Source organism: Anolis sagrei, chromosome 6 (genome assembly GCF_037176765.1).
Source record: "Anolis sagrei isolate rAnoSag1 chromosome 6, rAnoSag1.mat, whole genome shotgun sequence".
In the NCBI taxonomy this organism is placed as follows: Eukaryota; Metazoa; Chordata; class Lepidosauria; order Squamata; family Dactyloidae; genus Anolis; species Anolis sagrei.
Window position 1 is genome coordinate 84,477,748 of NC_090026.1, and position 17,664 is coordinate 84,495,411.

The 17,664-nt window shown below is 36.7% G+C and overlaps 1 protein-coding gene across 2 annotated transcripts in view; it reads right to left on the reverse strand.

Moving 5' to 3' along the window:
* Positions 1-1,876: 1,876 nt before the first annotated feature.
* LRRC3B (leucine rich repeat containing 3B) overlaps positions 1,877-17,664 on the reverse strand; it is a 66,167-nt gene continuing 50,379 nt past the window's right edge. For both annotated transcript variants that reach the window (XM_060781899.2, XM_060781898.2), the window contains exons 2-3: positions 7,582-7,745; positions 1,877-3,109 (exon numbers count right to left, since the gene is read on the reverse strand). In XM_060781899.2, coding sequence (XP_060637882.1) covers positions 2,193-2,969 — 777 coding nt within the window. In that variant the 5' untranslated portion in view covers positions 2,970-3,109; positions 7,582-7,745 and the 3' untranslated portion in view covers positions 1,877-2,192. The remainder of the gene's footprint in view (positions 3,110-7,581; positions 7,746-17,664) is intronic.

The following is a 17,664-nucleotide window of genomic DNA, read 5'->3' on the forward strand; positions in this document are numbered from 1 at the left end:
CAGGAAGATTGGGGAGCCACCACCGCAGTTCCTGAATCATTTTGCTTGGCTGTTCATCAGTTTGACATGCACATATGAATGAGCAGAAACCTGAGCAACTACTAGGCACAAGAGCCAGTACAAGTTTTAAATAAAGTTCTTTGACCACTATATACAATATGATAGTAAGAAGCAGCAATTCCCTTCCCCAACCAGAGCATCCCCATGGGCGTCTATTGCACAATTCTAATTCCAATGAATATTGTAAAGATCCAAAATTTAGAGGCTGCAACAAGTAAGGAACAGAACCATAGCTGTTTTACTTTTTTTCAAGTAATATTTAAAGTCTGCTCTAAACCCAATAAAACTAAAACTGTACAGATTTATAAGCACCTTTGTACACTTATGATGGTAAAATAATGTGTTTTGAAACATTAATTCAATATGAATGTATGAAAAAAATCCTTTCTTTCAAACTATAACAATGTATCTCCAAAGTTGGTGTCTTCTTCAGTGATATAAGCTTCCGGAACTGTCTTCAGTTGTTTCTGTAATTCAAGTCATTAAAATAAACTGAACCAAAATGACAGGAAGATAATACATTCCACACACAAATTATCTGGAAGTAATGTCGGAAAATACTATAACTGTTCCTTCAGTTCAGTCATCTATACTTTCCACAATTGAAGCATATTTTTAAAACAATAGTCTAAAACACAGAATGCGACTTTTACACAAAGATACAAAAAAACACGTGTGCCTTTTGCCATAGATTAAAAGTACTGAAAAAACATTGAGAAATTTCAGATATTTGATCATCAGAATGTTAGGCATGGGTGTTGTAACAATAGCATAATCTGACTGCATCTTCTAACCTGGGTGGGAAAATTTAGCCTATCAGGTGTTTGAATGTCTCCCAGTTCCTTACCACTGGTCATATTGGGTGGGCCTATCTCTGAGTGTTGTAGATCAAAACATCTGGTGGGCCAAAAGTTTCCCACCCCTGCTCTATACACTTCACAACATAAATGTGTTTAGCCTCAATCTTACAACAAGGAATCTTAAAACTCTGCCAAGATATGCATTGCCCTATTTTATGAGAGAGAGATCAATTTACAAAGAGGATGTGTGGAATTTTGAGGAACCAGAATATGTGAGGTGGGAAGAATGGGTTATGTGGCTGAGACAGTGTAAAGTGGCAAGAAGACGATGAAGGAGGATGAGATGGCAGTAGTAACTAGGGAACTACTTGGAGATTTTGGGTTTGTGGGGGTTCCGTTTATGTTCACTTGAAAAGGCATTTCCACAGGACAGTCTCAGAAAGTTTTGCAGAACTAAAACAATAACATTTCTAATATCTGTCTCAAGTCCATGTCACAACTATTTATATTGTAGTACTGCAGAAAGTTCCTTGAGATTTCTAGAATTTGCTGCCAAGAAAGGATCAGAACACCCCTTCGATAATGCACAATCAATACCCTTTTACAATTAATATACTACTTACCTTTTCTGAATGTTTTTGTGTTTATCCATGATAGCTCCGAGTTTCCATGTGCTTGAATCACATATGGATTGAATATTTCAAAAGCTCTTTAGTAGGAGAGCTTTATGGAAGCAGGAAGAGGGGTGTATGAACTGATCTGACCCCAGTTGCATCATGTGCAACTGATGCTCTGTGAGGAATACATTTTTTCTTAAGTGTGACAAGCATGGCATAATGTTTTTTTTCCACCCACTTAGATTTGGCAAAGTTTGTCTGGATGAGTAAATTATATTTCTAGTTTCTGCACTCCTTTGCTATAGCCCCCTGTCTGTCTCTCAATCTCTCTTTCTCTGTGACACACACAAACACAATTAACTAATCATGCAAAGCTTTGGATCAATAAACTACTCGGTATTTACATGGTTCAAAGTTAAGCTTTTATTTGGTTTTAAATTAAAAAAATAAATTTCATTATTAAAGAGTGGAATGGGTCTAAACTAATGTTTACATATTAGTTTACTTGGTTTAGAATATCACCAGAGAAACAATAAAGGTGTACTGTATCACCCAGAACAGAAAACTTGTTTTTGTTAGAAATTTTGACAGTGGTAGAATTCAGTTTAATTTGAAAAAGTCTTACAGGTTTACAACGAATGTTAGAAGTAAACATCTGGCCTCTGTGTCCTCTGCATCTAATCTCCATCTCCAGTGATGCCTGTGGTTCTGGGAACTATACGACAGTGCTAATATCATCTGCTTCGTCTGGTTTCTTTTGCCTGCTTGGCAGGGATTTCAAGTACTCAAGGTGCCTGCGTGCATCCTCTTGATTTTGCCGTACGTAGTAAACTACATAAGAGATCACCATGGTGAACCAGCCAAACATGGTGACAAGCATGGCATAATCAGTAGTCTTTTTAGGAAGGTTACAGAGGTCAGCGTCGGCAGCATTAAGGAACGGCCTCCCAGCATGTTCGTCTAAATCTGAAGTCTTACAGATGACACTGTTTGCTGTTTCGTGGTTGGAGGCCATGCTCCTCAAGACCTGCTGCAGTGTGCAGTCACAGTGCCAAGGATTGTTTGCAATTCTAGCCCTAGCCTTGAGGTTGTTAAAAGCATTTTTGTGCACGCTTTTTATCCGGTTGTCAGACAAGTCCAGCATCTGTAAGGTTTCTGCCACCCCTTTGAAGGAGTGTTCGTCGATGAACTCAATAATGTTTTTGGACAAGTTGAGGACTTTCAGTTGGTGCAAATCCTTGAAAATTTCATTGGGGATGGATGTGATCTGATTGGAGTCCAAATAAAGTAAGACCGTCTCCGGAGGAAGATCTCTGGGTATTTCCTTGAGGTTTGCATTGCTGCAGCTGACGTTTAAACCTCCAGAATGAGAACAAAGGCAACCTTTGGGGCACATACTGGCAGAATGAAAGCACAGTATCATGAGGACAAAGCTTTGTAAGAGTAGACACATGGAGAGGGAGCGAGTTAACCACAGGTCTACCAAATGCATACTGGGATGTCAGCATAATCACACAGCCACTTCTCATTTACCCAACAGTGGTGCAAAGGATCTCAGGCACAAAACTCTAAACTCATGTTCTTTAGCAATGTCATTGAAAGATGTGTCGACTTCTTTTTAAAAGAGCATGCCTGGAAAATTAAAACAAAACAAAAAGTCTGTTATTAGGCTAGAAAGCCAAATTAAGTGCACTTTACAATGCAGATTTATGGATGTCAACTGATTTCAGTAAGACGTACCAGAGTACTGTACTTTATAAAAAGTTTTATAATTTTGTTAACTTCCAAGTGGGGTCATGCAAATTTGAAATCTATATTTTAAAGAGAACAGACACTGTCCCAATTTATTATGACAACTTTTTGAGGGAATTTTTCTTTCTCTATCAAAGGTTTTTCAAACAATAGTAATAAAACTTAATTACTTTCTTTCTCATACAGTAGTAGACACATTAATAAGATTTACAGGGGGATTCAAGCAGATATAGCAAATTAGGCAAGCATTTTTGTGGTTAATGACCTTGCTTAAAAGTATTCTGTAACACTGTAAAGCCAAATTAAACTATTTTAGAGAGGAAGAATTTTTACTAGAATAATACACATCATGAAGATAAACTAAATATTTCTCAATTTCCTGGCTCAAACGCTCTCTTAACTTCAGTCCATGCTTTTTGTTTTTCGCCATGCATATTGTTACATCACAGCAGGGTCTGGGAGTAATCTCTTATATTTTAAAAAGCAACCAAAGATAGAATGGGCTATAGTACTTATTGTTATTATTAATATTAATGTTTATTTATACGCAATTTTTTCTCTCCACAAAGGAGTCGCAAAGTGGCTTAAATTAAAAGCATTAAAAAAAGAATTAAACATCAATGGCATTAATGAAAAATTAACAGTTAACATTCAAAAAACTGATTAAAAACATATTCAAAGCCTAAACCATAACAACCCCCAATGCGGTCTTAGAAACCTTGTTTATACAATAAATGGAAAGTTCTCTTAAATGCCACAGACTCTCAAGTGGGGAAATTCATGTAGTACCCTTCTCCGTGATCTTGAAATACAGCATAAAGGCAGACCATGGAACACTAAGGCATGATATTTAGCTCTACAATCTCTTTAATTTTCTTCTTTATTAAGAATTTACAACACATTTTTACACTCTTGGCAAGTCTATTTATCTCAATATACATTTCCTTTCATTTAGAAAATGAGATATTTGCATACCCTTCCTAGTTGTATTTACATATACATTAATCTTATTTTAACATAAAGGGAAGTTAATGCTGATTACATTCGTATAATGTGAGGTGTAGAATTCTGCAGGAAAAGAATGAAATCTGAGTCACTTTCATTTTGTGTTCATGAACTAAAGGAGGGGCAATTCATACATGATTTGTCCTCTTAATCTAAGAACGGGTCTATTGCATGAGAAATATTTATCTGAGAACCCCCAAAATGCACATGAATTTGCAGCACCTTTGAAAAAAGATATTACAGGCAAAAGCTTTCATGGACTACAATTAACTTCATCAGACATGCAACAACATATGCTAGAAATTTCCTTTTTACCAGTTAGCCTCCAAAGTGCTCCTGGATTCCTTTATGTATTTATATTCTAAAACAGACTTAATCTCCTTAAATGCTCAGCCATAAATGAGTTTCAATATCACAAAATTTAAGCCTTAGTTTCCCATATAGAAAATGGGAATAAAAATCATTCACTTTGTAGGATATGAGAAAGAGATAAACTACCATGAACAGAACACTCACTTCCATTTCAAAATCAAAAGGTTATTCTTAAAATATTTTTAATTTTCATATCCCAATGACAATGTAAGAAAACAAAAAGGCCATAATGTACTGTAACTATGTAATGCACAGAACACACACATAAGCTGGAGGAAACCACACTCAAAAACAATGGCAAACCTAAGGTGTAGATTTGATAGAATGGGGAAATGAAAAATGAAATAAAACAGAAGATGAAATGAAAACCAGCTCCTTCCTAACACTATATACTCTTGTTTTGCTTGTGACTATAGCTTTCCAAGTTTATTTTTATTTTATAAAATTACATAGAGATAACCTGGAGTTCTATATCATCTGCAAATGTTCGATATTTGTGTTTCTATTAAACTATAGCCATACCATATCTCTCCATTGTTGTATCAGAGTTTGGGGTAAAACCCCTAGACATAACACAACAGTTTGAGTCTGTGCTCCAGAAAGCCAGTCTAACCAGTTTCTAATACTGTTATCACTAAATTCATTCCAAAATGACAGGGGCAATAGTGAGATCATTCTCTCAAAATTTCACAATGTAAGCAGTGTCAGATGCTGCAATTTTGCAGCCATTAATAAAAAAAGGTCTAGAAATGTGAGATATACTAGTGTACCTAGAATCATAGAATCAAAGAGTTGGAAGAGACCTCATGGGCCATCCAGTCCAACCCCCTGCCAAGAAGCAGGAATATTGCATTCAAATTACCCCTGACAGATGGCCATCCAGCCTCTGTTTAAAAGCTTCCAAAGAAGGAGGCTCCACCACACTCCGGGGCAGGGAGTTCCACTGCTGAATGGCTCTCACAGTCAGGAAGTTCTTCCTCATGTTCAGATGGAATCTCCTCTCTTGTCGTTTGAAGCCATTGTTCCGCGTCCTAGTCTCCAGGGAAGCAGAAAACAAGCTTGCTCCCTCCTTCCTCTCACATATTTATACATGGCTATCATATTCCCTCTCAGCCTTCTCTTCTTCAGGCTAAACATGCCCAGCTCCTTAAGCCGCTCCTCATAGGGCTTGTTCTCCAGACCTTTTATCATTTTAGTCGCTCTCCTCTGGACACATTCCAGCTTGTCAATATCTCTCTTGAATTGTGGTGCCCAGAATTGGACACAATATTCCAGATGTGGTCTAACCAAAACAGAATAGAGGGGTAGCATTACTTCCCTAGATCTAGACACTAGGCTCCTATTGATGCAGGCCAAAATCCCATTGGCTTTTTTTGCTGCCACATCACATTGTTGGCTCATGTTTAACTTGTTGTCCACGAGGACTCCAAGATATTTTTCACACGTACTGCTCTCGAGCCAGGCATCCCCCATTCTGTATCTTTGCATTTCGTTCTTCCTGCCAAAGTGGAGTATTTTGCATTTGTCACTGTTGAACTTCATTTTGTTAGTTTTGGCCCATCTCTCTAATCTGAATCTAAACTGAATCACAAGCATAACATGTTCATGAGCACTCCACAATATATGCAGAGGAGTGGACAAATGTAATTGTCTGGGTGAGAACAAACATGAATTCGAGAATACAAAAGATTCTGAATTCTTGTTTAAGAAATACGATACCAGAGATAAAGAGTGAAGGGAACATGGGATATAATGATCCCAATCACATTAAGCATGTGTGAAAGATTACACCTCTGGTAGCCTGCCATTATGTAATTTTTTTCCCTTCTACATTACTAGAGTGCTATTTTGCTGTTAAACTAATTTCTTCACTCCATTCTAACAATTTTTTAAAAAAACTTGACTCTAACAGTTTTCAAAACTCTGCAGTTGACTTTCAGAGAGTGCACTGAATTATATTTCAAGGATGTTTGGTTAAGGCAGGGAAGAGTAATTTTTAGTTTCTTCTCAAAACGGCTTGCGGTGCTTTGTATTGGAATGCTAATTACTGCATTTCCCAATATAATAATTTTTTAAAAAAAAAACAAAACAATAAAATTATCATTTTCCAACAGGATCTAAATACTGTGGGAATTAAATTAATCTTTGTTCTGCTCCATATATCCTGCATTGTAAGTCTATTTGAAATACAACCATATGAATGCCGTTGGCAGATATTGGTACAAATCCGTAATGCTCATTAAGCTCTCTGGCTGGTTATGGGAAATGTATCTTCCATTTTGATTTACTTTATTCTACCTTCATTTGTAGGATTTATGTAGCAATCAAACAGGGAAATCCCAGGTAAACTAGGGAAACCCACCTATGTTTGTCAATATACATATGTATGTTTCACAAAACTGCTTGTTGTAAGTTTCCAGGATATAGTCACAAATCAATTTCAACATCTGGACAAAGATAAGCAGGGGATGATAAAGTGCAAGCATTTTGGCATTCAGGTCCCTCACTGCTGGCAAATACAATTTTTCTTCAATGGTTCTGGGTCAAAAGTCCAGACGAAAGAGAGATAAGCTGTGTTGCTTCTTACTCTTTCCTTCACTCTGGTTTGTTTTCATACCACTAAAATAACAACTTCCATGCTATGACAGCAAGTTGTGCAATTCAAATGGTGAAAGAAAAATGGTTTGCTTGATTTTCTTTTTACCCTGTCTCACAAAAATCTCATTTCATGCCGAAAATTTCTCCAATTAACTTTTGGCTCAGCCCTAATGTAGCAGAGGTAAAATGATGGTGGACATTTTTAAAAATCTGATTATTAGTTCTCATACTATTTAAATGAAATAATATACTTGGGACTTTGAAACTAAATTTTCTGATATAGCACAGAACTCATTTAAAGAAATGAATAAAAAGCAGAATCAGGATCAAGTAAATACAGAGATAAAATTTTGAGTAAAATTTTAAGACCAAAGAACCTGTCAAATTAGGCAGCTCTGATGTTTTGGTGAGGGTCCTTGGAAGTCGTCAGGTAGCCTCATAGGTATCCTCATAAGATGCTCCTTTTCTCTGTCAAAGAGGTAGAACGATATTTTGCTGAATGAATCACATGATGCCATCTCATATTTTATGGGTGAGAGGTCTATGGAACAAAGAGAAAAACACAGTTTGTTGACAAGGTTACACAAAATGGCTTATCTTTTGTTCATTTCGTATTCTGAAACATAACATAATAATTATCCTAAATATCAAAAATAAAACATATATGGAATCCAATCTCAATGTTTATAATTTTCAATAAAATATATATTTTGTTAATGATTTTAAATGACTTTATATTAAATTAATAGTTTTCCAAAAGATCTCAAAATAGCAGGCTGGATCCGCAAGAAACTATGGGATTCTGCACTATTCTCCCCTTCCCCTTTCATCTCAATGTTCACAAAGGCAACATATATATTCCGTAGTTCTATAGTAGATTTTTTTTATCCTTCAACGCAGGAGCCCAATTTCACTCAATGGCTATACATTTTTAAATGAAAGTAAACAAAAGAAGAATTTGAGATACTTTAATCCTCATAGCAAAGTTTCCTTGTGACAGACAATTTAGCCCTAGACTCTTTAGCAGGCATCAGACAAAATTGATTTTATGTTACTTTACAGAAGTTCTGGTGATTAACAGCATGGGAAAAGGGCATTTCTGCAACAAATACACAGACACTAGCCTCCTCCCATTGCCCTTTGTCTCAGGATTCCTACAGGTATCAATTTCACTTTCTGGTTTGTCATCTTGTATGAGGAAGGAATGCATTACTTAATAATCTAAGGTTTGTTTACCATTTACACTAGGAATGTGTGATCCATTAAAAACGATTCAAAGGTCATTACAAATCTGTGTGTGCGTGTGCGTGTGCACGCGTGCTGGCATTCAATTTCTAAAGTGTTTCTAAAGTATCATTAGTGAAAAATGCGTTACTGTAATGAGAGTAAAGAAATTTCATTACTATTTCATTACAGTAATTGTGCGTAAATTACTATAATTGGGGAAACTTCTCTCTCATTTTACAGCTATTAGGGTGAGACACGTTTGCCACTGTTAGGCCACCAAATTTCAGAACATTGCACTTATCCACAAGTTTTTGAGGCATTTCCAAAGTTTTTATAAACAACATTTGAAAAACCACAAGAACTATCGCCTTGAATGTGCTATACAATGACAGGAGATAACAGTGGATAATTTCTCCTAACTTTCAGAAATATTTATACATCTACTGATTTTAGGGATTCCAAAAAAAAGCCAAAACAGCTATCTCATTGAATGTCTCTCATATTAACCAATAGAAACCAATATTAACCAATTCTACATTTTTATAGACTCCTAGAGTTGTAGGGGAAACCAAGAGTCATCTAGTCCAACCCTCTTCTTACAAGCAGAAGTACTATAAAACGGAAATGCCCCGAATTTCAGACTGGGGCGTGGGGAGGAGTTTTGAATACTAGGTATCTTGAAGACAAACCCGGGTCTAAACACAAAATGCAGTAATGTTTCATTTTCACCTTAGACACATAGCTTAAAGACAATTTTATAGACAGATTTTTAATAATTGTATGCATGAAACTAGATTTATGTACATTGAACCATCTGAAAGCCAATCACATTTACAATTTTGGGGTATTTTGAATTTCAGAATTCTGAATAAGAGTTTCTGAATCTGTACTAGGAAAAAAGTCTTACTAGTTCAATAATTATCTTTTTCTATTCAAAAAATGAATCATCCTATATCTTGAATGAATCCCACCTATTATTATATAATTGTCCTGACACTTATATATGGATCCTATTTAATTCCACTTGACTTACTCCCAGGCATGGTGTATACACGCTCAGCTAAAAAATACAACCCTGCTTCAAAAATAAAATAAAAATGCTAATATGACCCCTTTGGGTAGCCATTTGTGATATTATTTCTCAAAAACACATTATTTACTAGGACAGATTTTAGTACTATAATTCTATGTGATAATTCCATGACCCAAACATGCAAAAGACAAAAGCGTATGGGTCTGGGATAATACAAATTAGGAACAGTAATATCAATTACTGGCCTGTTTAAATGCATATCCACAATGACAAAATCATTAAATTATGTCAGGCAAATTAGAATGTTCATTTCTATTATGCACCATCACCATTATTACCATCACTTATTTATATAGCACCATTACATGGCACATTACAAGTAAAATAACCCAAATCCCCTGCTTTCAGGCTTACAATTCTAATAAAGAGATGTCACATAAGGAAAGGGAAATGACAATGGGACGGGGTTAGGTCTAGAAGATACTGTCTCTACTTTTCTCCTTCCAGTGCAGGGCAGTGTCAGTAGGGGTGGACTCAGAGTATTTCATTGGTTTTTGGGCCTAGGTAATGTTAAACTATGTCTTCAGTAGGGGTGGACTCATAGTATTTCATCGGTTTTTTGGGCCTAGGTAATGTCAAACTATGTCTTCTCTTCATTTGAGACCAGGGCAGTGGCAGTAGTGATGGAAGAGGACTTTCATCTACCTCTTGGCCTATGCGTAATAGACCCATGTCTACTTCTTTTCTCCTTCTTAGGTCATAGCAGAAAAATAACTGGAATTACAGGGTAGTTTGATTGCTTAAAAGAATAGAAGAGAACCAACTGAAAAAATGTTTTATCACAAAATAACACCATAGAATGTGTCCTCAAATGCATTATTTTTTTAAGTACAGCAATAGGAGCATAGATTGGCATCATCTAAATGCAATGATGCATGGATCTGAAATATTAAGAAAAATCAACATGAATAAAATTGCAGAAAGTTCATTTAGAGTGAGAAGTTTCAAGTTATCACAATATTCACCATAAAGTGACTTTACTAATAATGTATAGGAACAAAGGATTATATGATTCATCTGAGGATCTCTGTGTAGAAATGTTTCAATAAACTTGTTTCGATATTTGCATCTTGACTTAATATTCTGGAACCAAAATATTACTTTTCAAACCATGGCTTCAGATCCTGCCTCCCAAGCTGTTAATCATACTTTCCTGATTTGTCAAGACATGAAATTATAGCTTTAAAAATATTCCTGGTTTTTCCCACCTTGCTTGCATACCAGTACAGAAGCCAACAATCCTTGTTCCCTTTAACAGATCCAACCAGTAGCTTTCTAAGAGATCATTTAAACATTCCTTTTACTACCGAATGGGTTAAAGATTGAACATCCCTAATCCATAATTATGAAATACTCCAAGACCCCAAATTGTCCACATGGATAATGACATATTTTGCTTTCTGATAGTTCAGTGAACACAAGCTTTGTTTCATGCACACATTTTTTTAAAATGTCATGTATAAAATTACCTTTGGTCTATGTGTATAATGTGCATATGAAACTTAAATGAATTTTATTTTTAAACTTGGGTCCCACTTCCAAAATATCTAATTATGGATGCATATGCACATCCAAATCCAAAACAGTTCTAGTCCTAGGCATTTCAGATAATGGGTTACATAACCTGTATTGCCATTGTTTAACATCCTCCTCGAGTGATAAAATTATTCCTACAGAATAAGCTAAACTTCCACACTTTATTATTTTATACCACTCTAAGCAAGGAGATCCAAGAGTGACAAAATTGTAGGTGGCTCAGTCCCACAGATGAGCTTTTTAGCTTCTTTGGTGCAAACAATTATTTATGCAGTGGACAGGAAGAGAGCAAACCAGTATTCCTATGCCTTATTTGCTTTGAAATTTCCTTATTAAACAGCAACAGAAGCTTAAGACTGCATACTTCTTCACTCTGCAAAAACCAGTACATGATACATATTTAGTTCTTCATTTCCCACACTCCATTAAAATGTACAGTACAAATTAACTCTATGGTACATAATGAAGTGAAATGCGCTAGAGAACAAGTTGTCCACTGGTCCATTGCCTGAATGCAAGAGAAGGCCAATTGCATGGATGGCAGTTTTACTTTCATAATCACCCTTCACAGGCCACACGAGTGTATCTTGATGCGTTGGAACTAATATTAAATCACCTTCTACAGTACATTTTGGCTTATCCAACTGAATATGAGAGGATTTGAAGGGTAACTGTGATATTTGTGTGTTTTAAGAAAACTAAAAATCATCTTTTCTTTAAAAAATTGAGGAAGGCTCTAACGAAACTATTTGGGGGGGGGGTCAGAAGCCACAAGAGTGGGTTTGTGGGCTCTATGCAATCTGCAGTCCATAGTCTCTCAACTTCACACTGTAATGCTCATCTTACTGGTTCATATAGGTTCACATGGCCAATTATCATATACATCAGAAAAGGAAACCATGCTGTACACATGAAATTGTTAAAGCTGTCATTGATGTGGATATAGTATATTTAGCATGTCATACTGGAAGAAACACAAACCTAAAAGCAGCTTTTAAAATATGTCTGTGTCAGGAAATCTACACAGTGAACTACACTTTTGTGTTTTCCACAGAAACACAAAAATGTACTCCTGTTGTTATTTGGCTAATATTTACTGGACAGAAATAATTAAAATTAAAATGATCCATGAGCAAATAATATAAATGTAATAAGATGGCTCTGTTAGGTTGTAGAAATGCTCTGAATAACTGAATTACTTTGAGAAAGCTGGACGAGCTATACAAACAGGTTCATCTGAACTTTAACTGTACTTATAACTTCAAAGCCATAGCATTGAGAACTTCTGTGGAAGGCTTTCTCTTGGTCCTGTCTTCATCACAAACTTGCTTAGACTTGAGAAAGTGTTTTCACAGTGACTGCTCCCACCCTCTGGCATGCCTTTCTATTAGAAACTAAGCTGGAAGCAGGCAAAGGCTGTTGTGTTCAAGCAGCTTTTTAATACATAATCACTCGCAAAGAGGTTTCCTACTGGGGTACATGCTTGGTTTATATTTTGAACGTCCATATCCTTTAAAATAATTTATAGTGTTTTAATTGCTGAATATATTCATGTACAAGTCAAGGGAAAGTTTGAGGGCCAAAATTATGGATTTTTATATGCCCCATGGATAAGTTGAAGATCATCCCATGGAGGAGGAAAGCACCAATGTTACCAATACTACATCAGGGGGGTCAGACATGCCTAGATGCTGCCACTGCCATTTGCTCATCCTGGCATTCAAAAAGGCCAGAAGTGGCACCATAGCAGAGAGAGTAAAGAGGGTTGGTGCTTCTTTTAGGTTGTCTTTAGCAGCTCTGTTCAAAGAATGGGATGGTAAGAGGTGAAAAACAGAACTCACACTGACCCATCAATAAGTCAATCCAGGTTCTTTGAGTTGATTTTTGGACTAAAGATCCAAAATCATATAGATAAGATAAATGTTTTAAATTGTTTTTTTTAATTGTATTAATAGATTTTAACTAATTTCATCCTTGAGCCAGCTTGAATCCCACTCTGAGATAAACACAACATGTTAAGCAAACAAATAATAAACTAAGCTGTGCTATAAGTAAGCTGAAATATATCTGCATGCACACACAGGAGTTGCTATCAAGGTGTTCATTCTGCTGAATAATTTTATCCATCTGATGCTGAACCAACGACTGAGACTCATTCTTTAGAACCAGTGTTTCATAATGCAGTGCTTGTGGATAATATGATGGTCTCCCACAGTGGCCACATGTCATTCCATGCCTATTCTAGAAGAAAGGAAGTCAAGAACTGCAAACTATTATCCGTTGTCATAAGCTGCCTCAGCATTTCATTCTGTACTGATCCCAAAGAATATTCACCACTGACTCTACCTAGAAGAAAAAGTTTAAATCTATCTGATCTATTTTGTACTTCTGGCGTTGTTTGATGGCCAGTTTTCCAGGTCTTCTAGGTCGGTTCCTGATCTTTTTTGTTTTCCACCTAAACTATCACTTCCTGGCTCCAGACTTGTGCATGACAGCTGACCATGAAAAGCTTTGAGCCTTTCCTCTCAGCTACATCAGAATAGGGGAGTGAAAAATAAACCTGTTTACTGTTACATAAAAATTTTAATGGACAACTCATATACAGCTTATCCAGTTTGACCATAATTTGAGGTTCCAAAATTAAATGTATACTATTTTCCCTTAAAATTCTCAAATGTCTTCAAAATCATTCTTGGGTCTATATTTACAGAAATAACAAGTAAAACCATTTTGTTTTTTAAAAAAATCTCAATATGCTTTCAAGTTTGTAAAGAAATACAATTTTACAAATATTAAGATGCAACTCAGAAAAAAAATCTCATTCCTGTTTTTACTACATTTTTATTTTAAGGTGAATTTTAAATAAACCCAACAAAGGAAACTAATAGAACTATTGCTTTATGCTCTCACCATATTAAAAACAAATCTAGACCCAGAATCCCCAAAGAGCAAGCATGCTTGATATTTCTTTTGACCTCAATCAACTTCTGCAATGTCTTCTCATCTTGAAACATGTTTCATAACTTTCTAAAAGGGGAGCATATTAAAGTATACCCATCAATTAATCAAAATCTCTCCCTGTCAGGTTAAGGACAATATTTGCAACGTGCTGATCTGAATATACTGGACTTCGAAAAATTAGCTTTATTCAGACTTACAGCAGAATATGAATGCTCTTTAATAACAGATCTACTAAACCACTTTGTCTTTTATATGACAAAGGGAATTGTCAGGGCATAGAAATAGCATATGTAACCTATTGAAATGATAGTGAGTTTCAGAATATCTACTTACGGTGATGCAACACTTTGCTTTTCTCATGGTTACTTCTTTCATTGATTATACACTTACACTGCCCTTCCTCCATAAAATATGAAGGTTTTTCACTCATATTTACATCTTTTAAAAAATCCCATTGGGTAATTTGAACCTGGCATATCTCTCTTTTTGACCTCAGTGACAGAGTAAGGATTTGAAACCTGATTCCCCAGTTTTAGAATGGGCATAGGTGATCATGCTACTAATTTGGGTAAATTAGTCTACCTTGTAATTGAATGACAGTGTGCATTCCATCATGTTTTATGTTACTCGTGTTGTCAGTGGCAGCTGACTGGTTATTATGCCAATGAGCAAACATCTTAAGCCCTTTCATACCATCCAATTATAGCACAGCAGTTCCACTTTAACTGTCATAGCTGATGGTCAATGTATTGTTGAGGGTTTGTTGCTTGTTGTAGGTTTTTTGGGCTGTATGGCCATGTTCTAGAAGCATTCCCTCCTGACATTTTGCCTGCATCTGTGGCAAGCATCCTCAGAGGTTGAGGGATTTGTTGGAAACTAGGAAATTGGGTTTATATATCTGCCTTTTCTAGATGTCCTAGTCATCCACAAACCAGATCAACAATTGGGTCACACCGTTTACAGAAAACCCACACACACGGATAGATATCTACATAAAAACTCCAACCATCACTCAAGTCAAAAAAGAAGGACAATTAAAGCCTTGGCAGACCGTGCAAAAAGAATCTGCGAACCCCACCTTCTCCAAGATGAACTGAACCACCTAAACTGGGTTCTACAGGCCAATGGATAATCCACCTCAGACATCAGAAGAGCTGCAAGACTGAGAACAAGCCACTGAAAAATCCGACAAATGCTACGTTCAGCAAAGGACAAGAGGGATCCTCTCACCTCTGCAGGAGTCTACCGTGTACCATGCAGCTGTGGACAAGTCTACATAGGGACCACCAAACGCAGCACCCAGACACGCATCAAGGAACATGAAAGGCACTGCAAACTACTCCAACCAGAGAAATCAGCCATAGCAGAGCACCTGATGAACCAACCTGGACACAGCATATTATTTGAGAACACAGAAGTGCTGGACCACTCTCACAACCATCATGTCAGACTACACAGAGAAGCCATTGAAATCCACAAGCATGTGAACAATTTCAACAGAAAGGAAGAAACCATGAAAATTAACAAAATCTGGCTACCAGTATTAAAAAACTCAAAAATTACAACAGCAAAACAACAGAGGGGAAACAAACAGGCACATAAAATCACTCGCAACAAAAGATTCCCCCCAGGCACTTCCAAGCCATTGAATGCAAATCAAGGTGGTCAGCTGAAACATTCACAGCTAGCCCCAGCAGACAAAAGTCCTTTGTCTCACCCTGGTCATTCCACAAATATATAAACCCATTTTTCCTACTTCCAACAGACCTCACTACCTCTGAGGATGCTTGCCATAGATGCAGGCAAAACGTCAGGAGAAAAATTGCCTCCAGAACATGGCCATATAGCCCGGAAAAAACCTACAACAACCCAGTGATTCCGGCCATGAAAGCCTTCAACAATACAAACTACCACGTTGTTACACAGCTGCTACACAGAGAAGCCACTGAACCTAGCCATACAGCCCGAAAAACCTACAACAACCTTGTCATAGCTGATCTCTATGGAACCCAAGCATCTGTAGACGTCTTGGATCGAAAATTTCAAATACCTTTCTTTAAACTGCAAATCCCATTTTCAATAGGGTGGAACCACATTAGTTAAAATAAATCCATAACACTTTAATAGTGTAGTTCATACTTTCTACTTATTCTCTGAAAGAGACATATCCAACCCCTGATATGAAAACTTTGAAGCCAATTCTGAAGTAAAAAGCCACGTATCAAACTGTTTTATAGATTGATGTGGCTTGTTTTGTGGTTGTTTTATGATGAGACATTGAAATATTGCTGGAGTTTGTAAGCCACCTTGAGTCTCCTGCAGGGTGATAAAGGTGGGGTAGAAATGAAGTAAATAATAAATTATCACTATCCTGTCCATGGTGTTTTGATTGATAATTCTGCCCATTCCTTGACTATGTTATCGTCACACCCTAGTTGTTTGATTAGAGAAATGGCTGGTTAATATATTCTAATTTCTGTATGGAAAAAAAGAGTTGTATAACTTTAAAGTTAAAAAATGATCAGTATAATGTTAAATTCATTCCTTACAGTTAGGGGGAGATCCCCTCAGCTTCTACCTCAATCTATAATTTCAAATAAATTACTTTTTTTCCTATTAAAAAGCTTGCAAGCAAACCAAAACTTAATTATTTAAAAAATATCTCACAATAACTGCAAAGATTTAAATATTTCAAAGAATACAACAGTATTTGGGAGAGCAATCTGAACTTGGTTATCAGAAAACCATGTTGAAAATACAGGAAATAATATTCACGTTGTTATCTAGAAACTCAAAAATTCAGAAGGAATTCCTCTATTTCAGAATATTTAGAATGAATGGATGAATGCACCCAATTTCATAGTAACAGTCAAGTAATCACAATATCTAAACATATGGTATATTAGATTAACATTTCATTGGTCACACATCTAATGCAGGGGAGAACTGGAAATACTGCACTAAATACATCTTATGACTTTTCATCCTGAACTTTAGCCAACCATGTTTCCAAAGTAACTTAAAATTTTGCACTTTCAGAGCAGGGCCTCCCCGGAAGATCTCAAAGTCCTCGTGGGCTCATAGGCCGAGAGGCGGTCAGTTAGGTATTTTGGGCCGGAACCGTTTAGGGCTTTATAGGCCAATGCCAGCACCTTGAATTGAGCCCGGTAGCAGATCGGCAGCCAGTGGAGCTGGTACAGCAGGGGGGTTGTATGCTCCCTACGTCCCGCTCCTGTTAGTATCATGGCTGCCGCACGTTGGACCAGTTGGAGCTTCCGGGCCGTCTTCAAAGGCAACCCCACGTAGAAAGCGTTGCAGTAGTCTAAGCGGGATGTAACCAGAGCATGGACTACCGTGGCCAAGTCAGACTTCCCAAGATACGGGCACAGCTTTTTTCCCCCTTCTAAGCACAGTTTGGAGCAGTACTGTGGCAACAATATGTTCAACCTATGAGGAGCATTAAAGCTGACAAAAGGGGGAAGGTTTGAAATTATTTTGTTTCCTATCCAACAAGATGCTGAATGAAAAAGTTAAAAGACTGCAATTGTTCCTTCCAGTGACTTCACATTCAACTAGTAAAATTATTCGTACAACACATATCCAGGATAACAAAATCAGACAGCATTGCCAAACTACTTGTGCA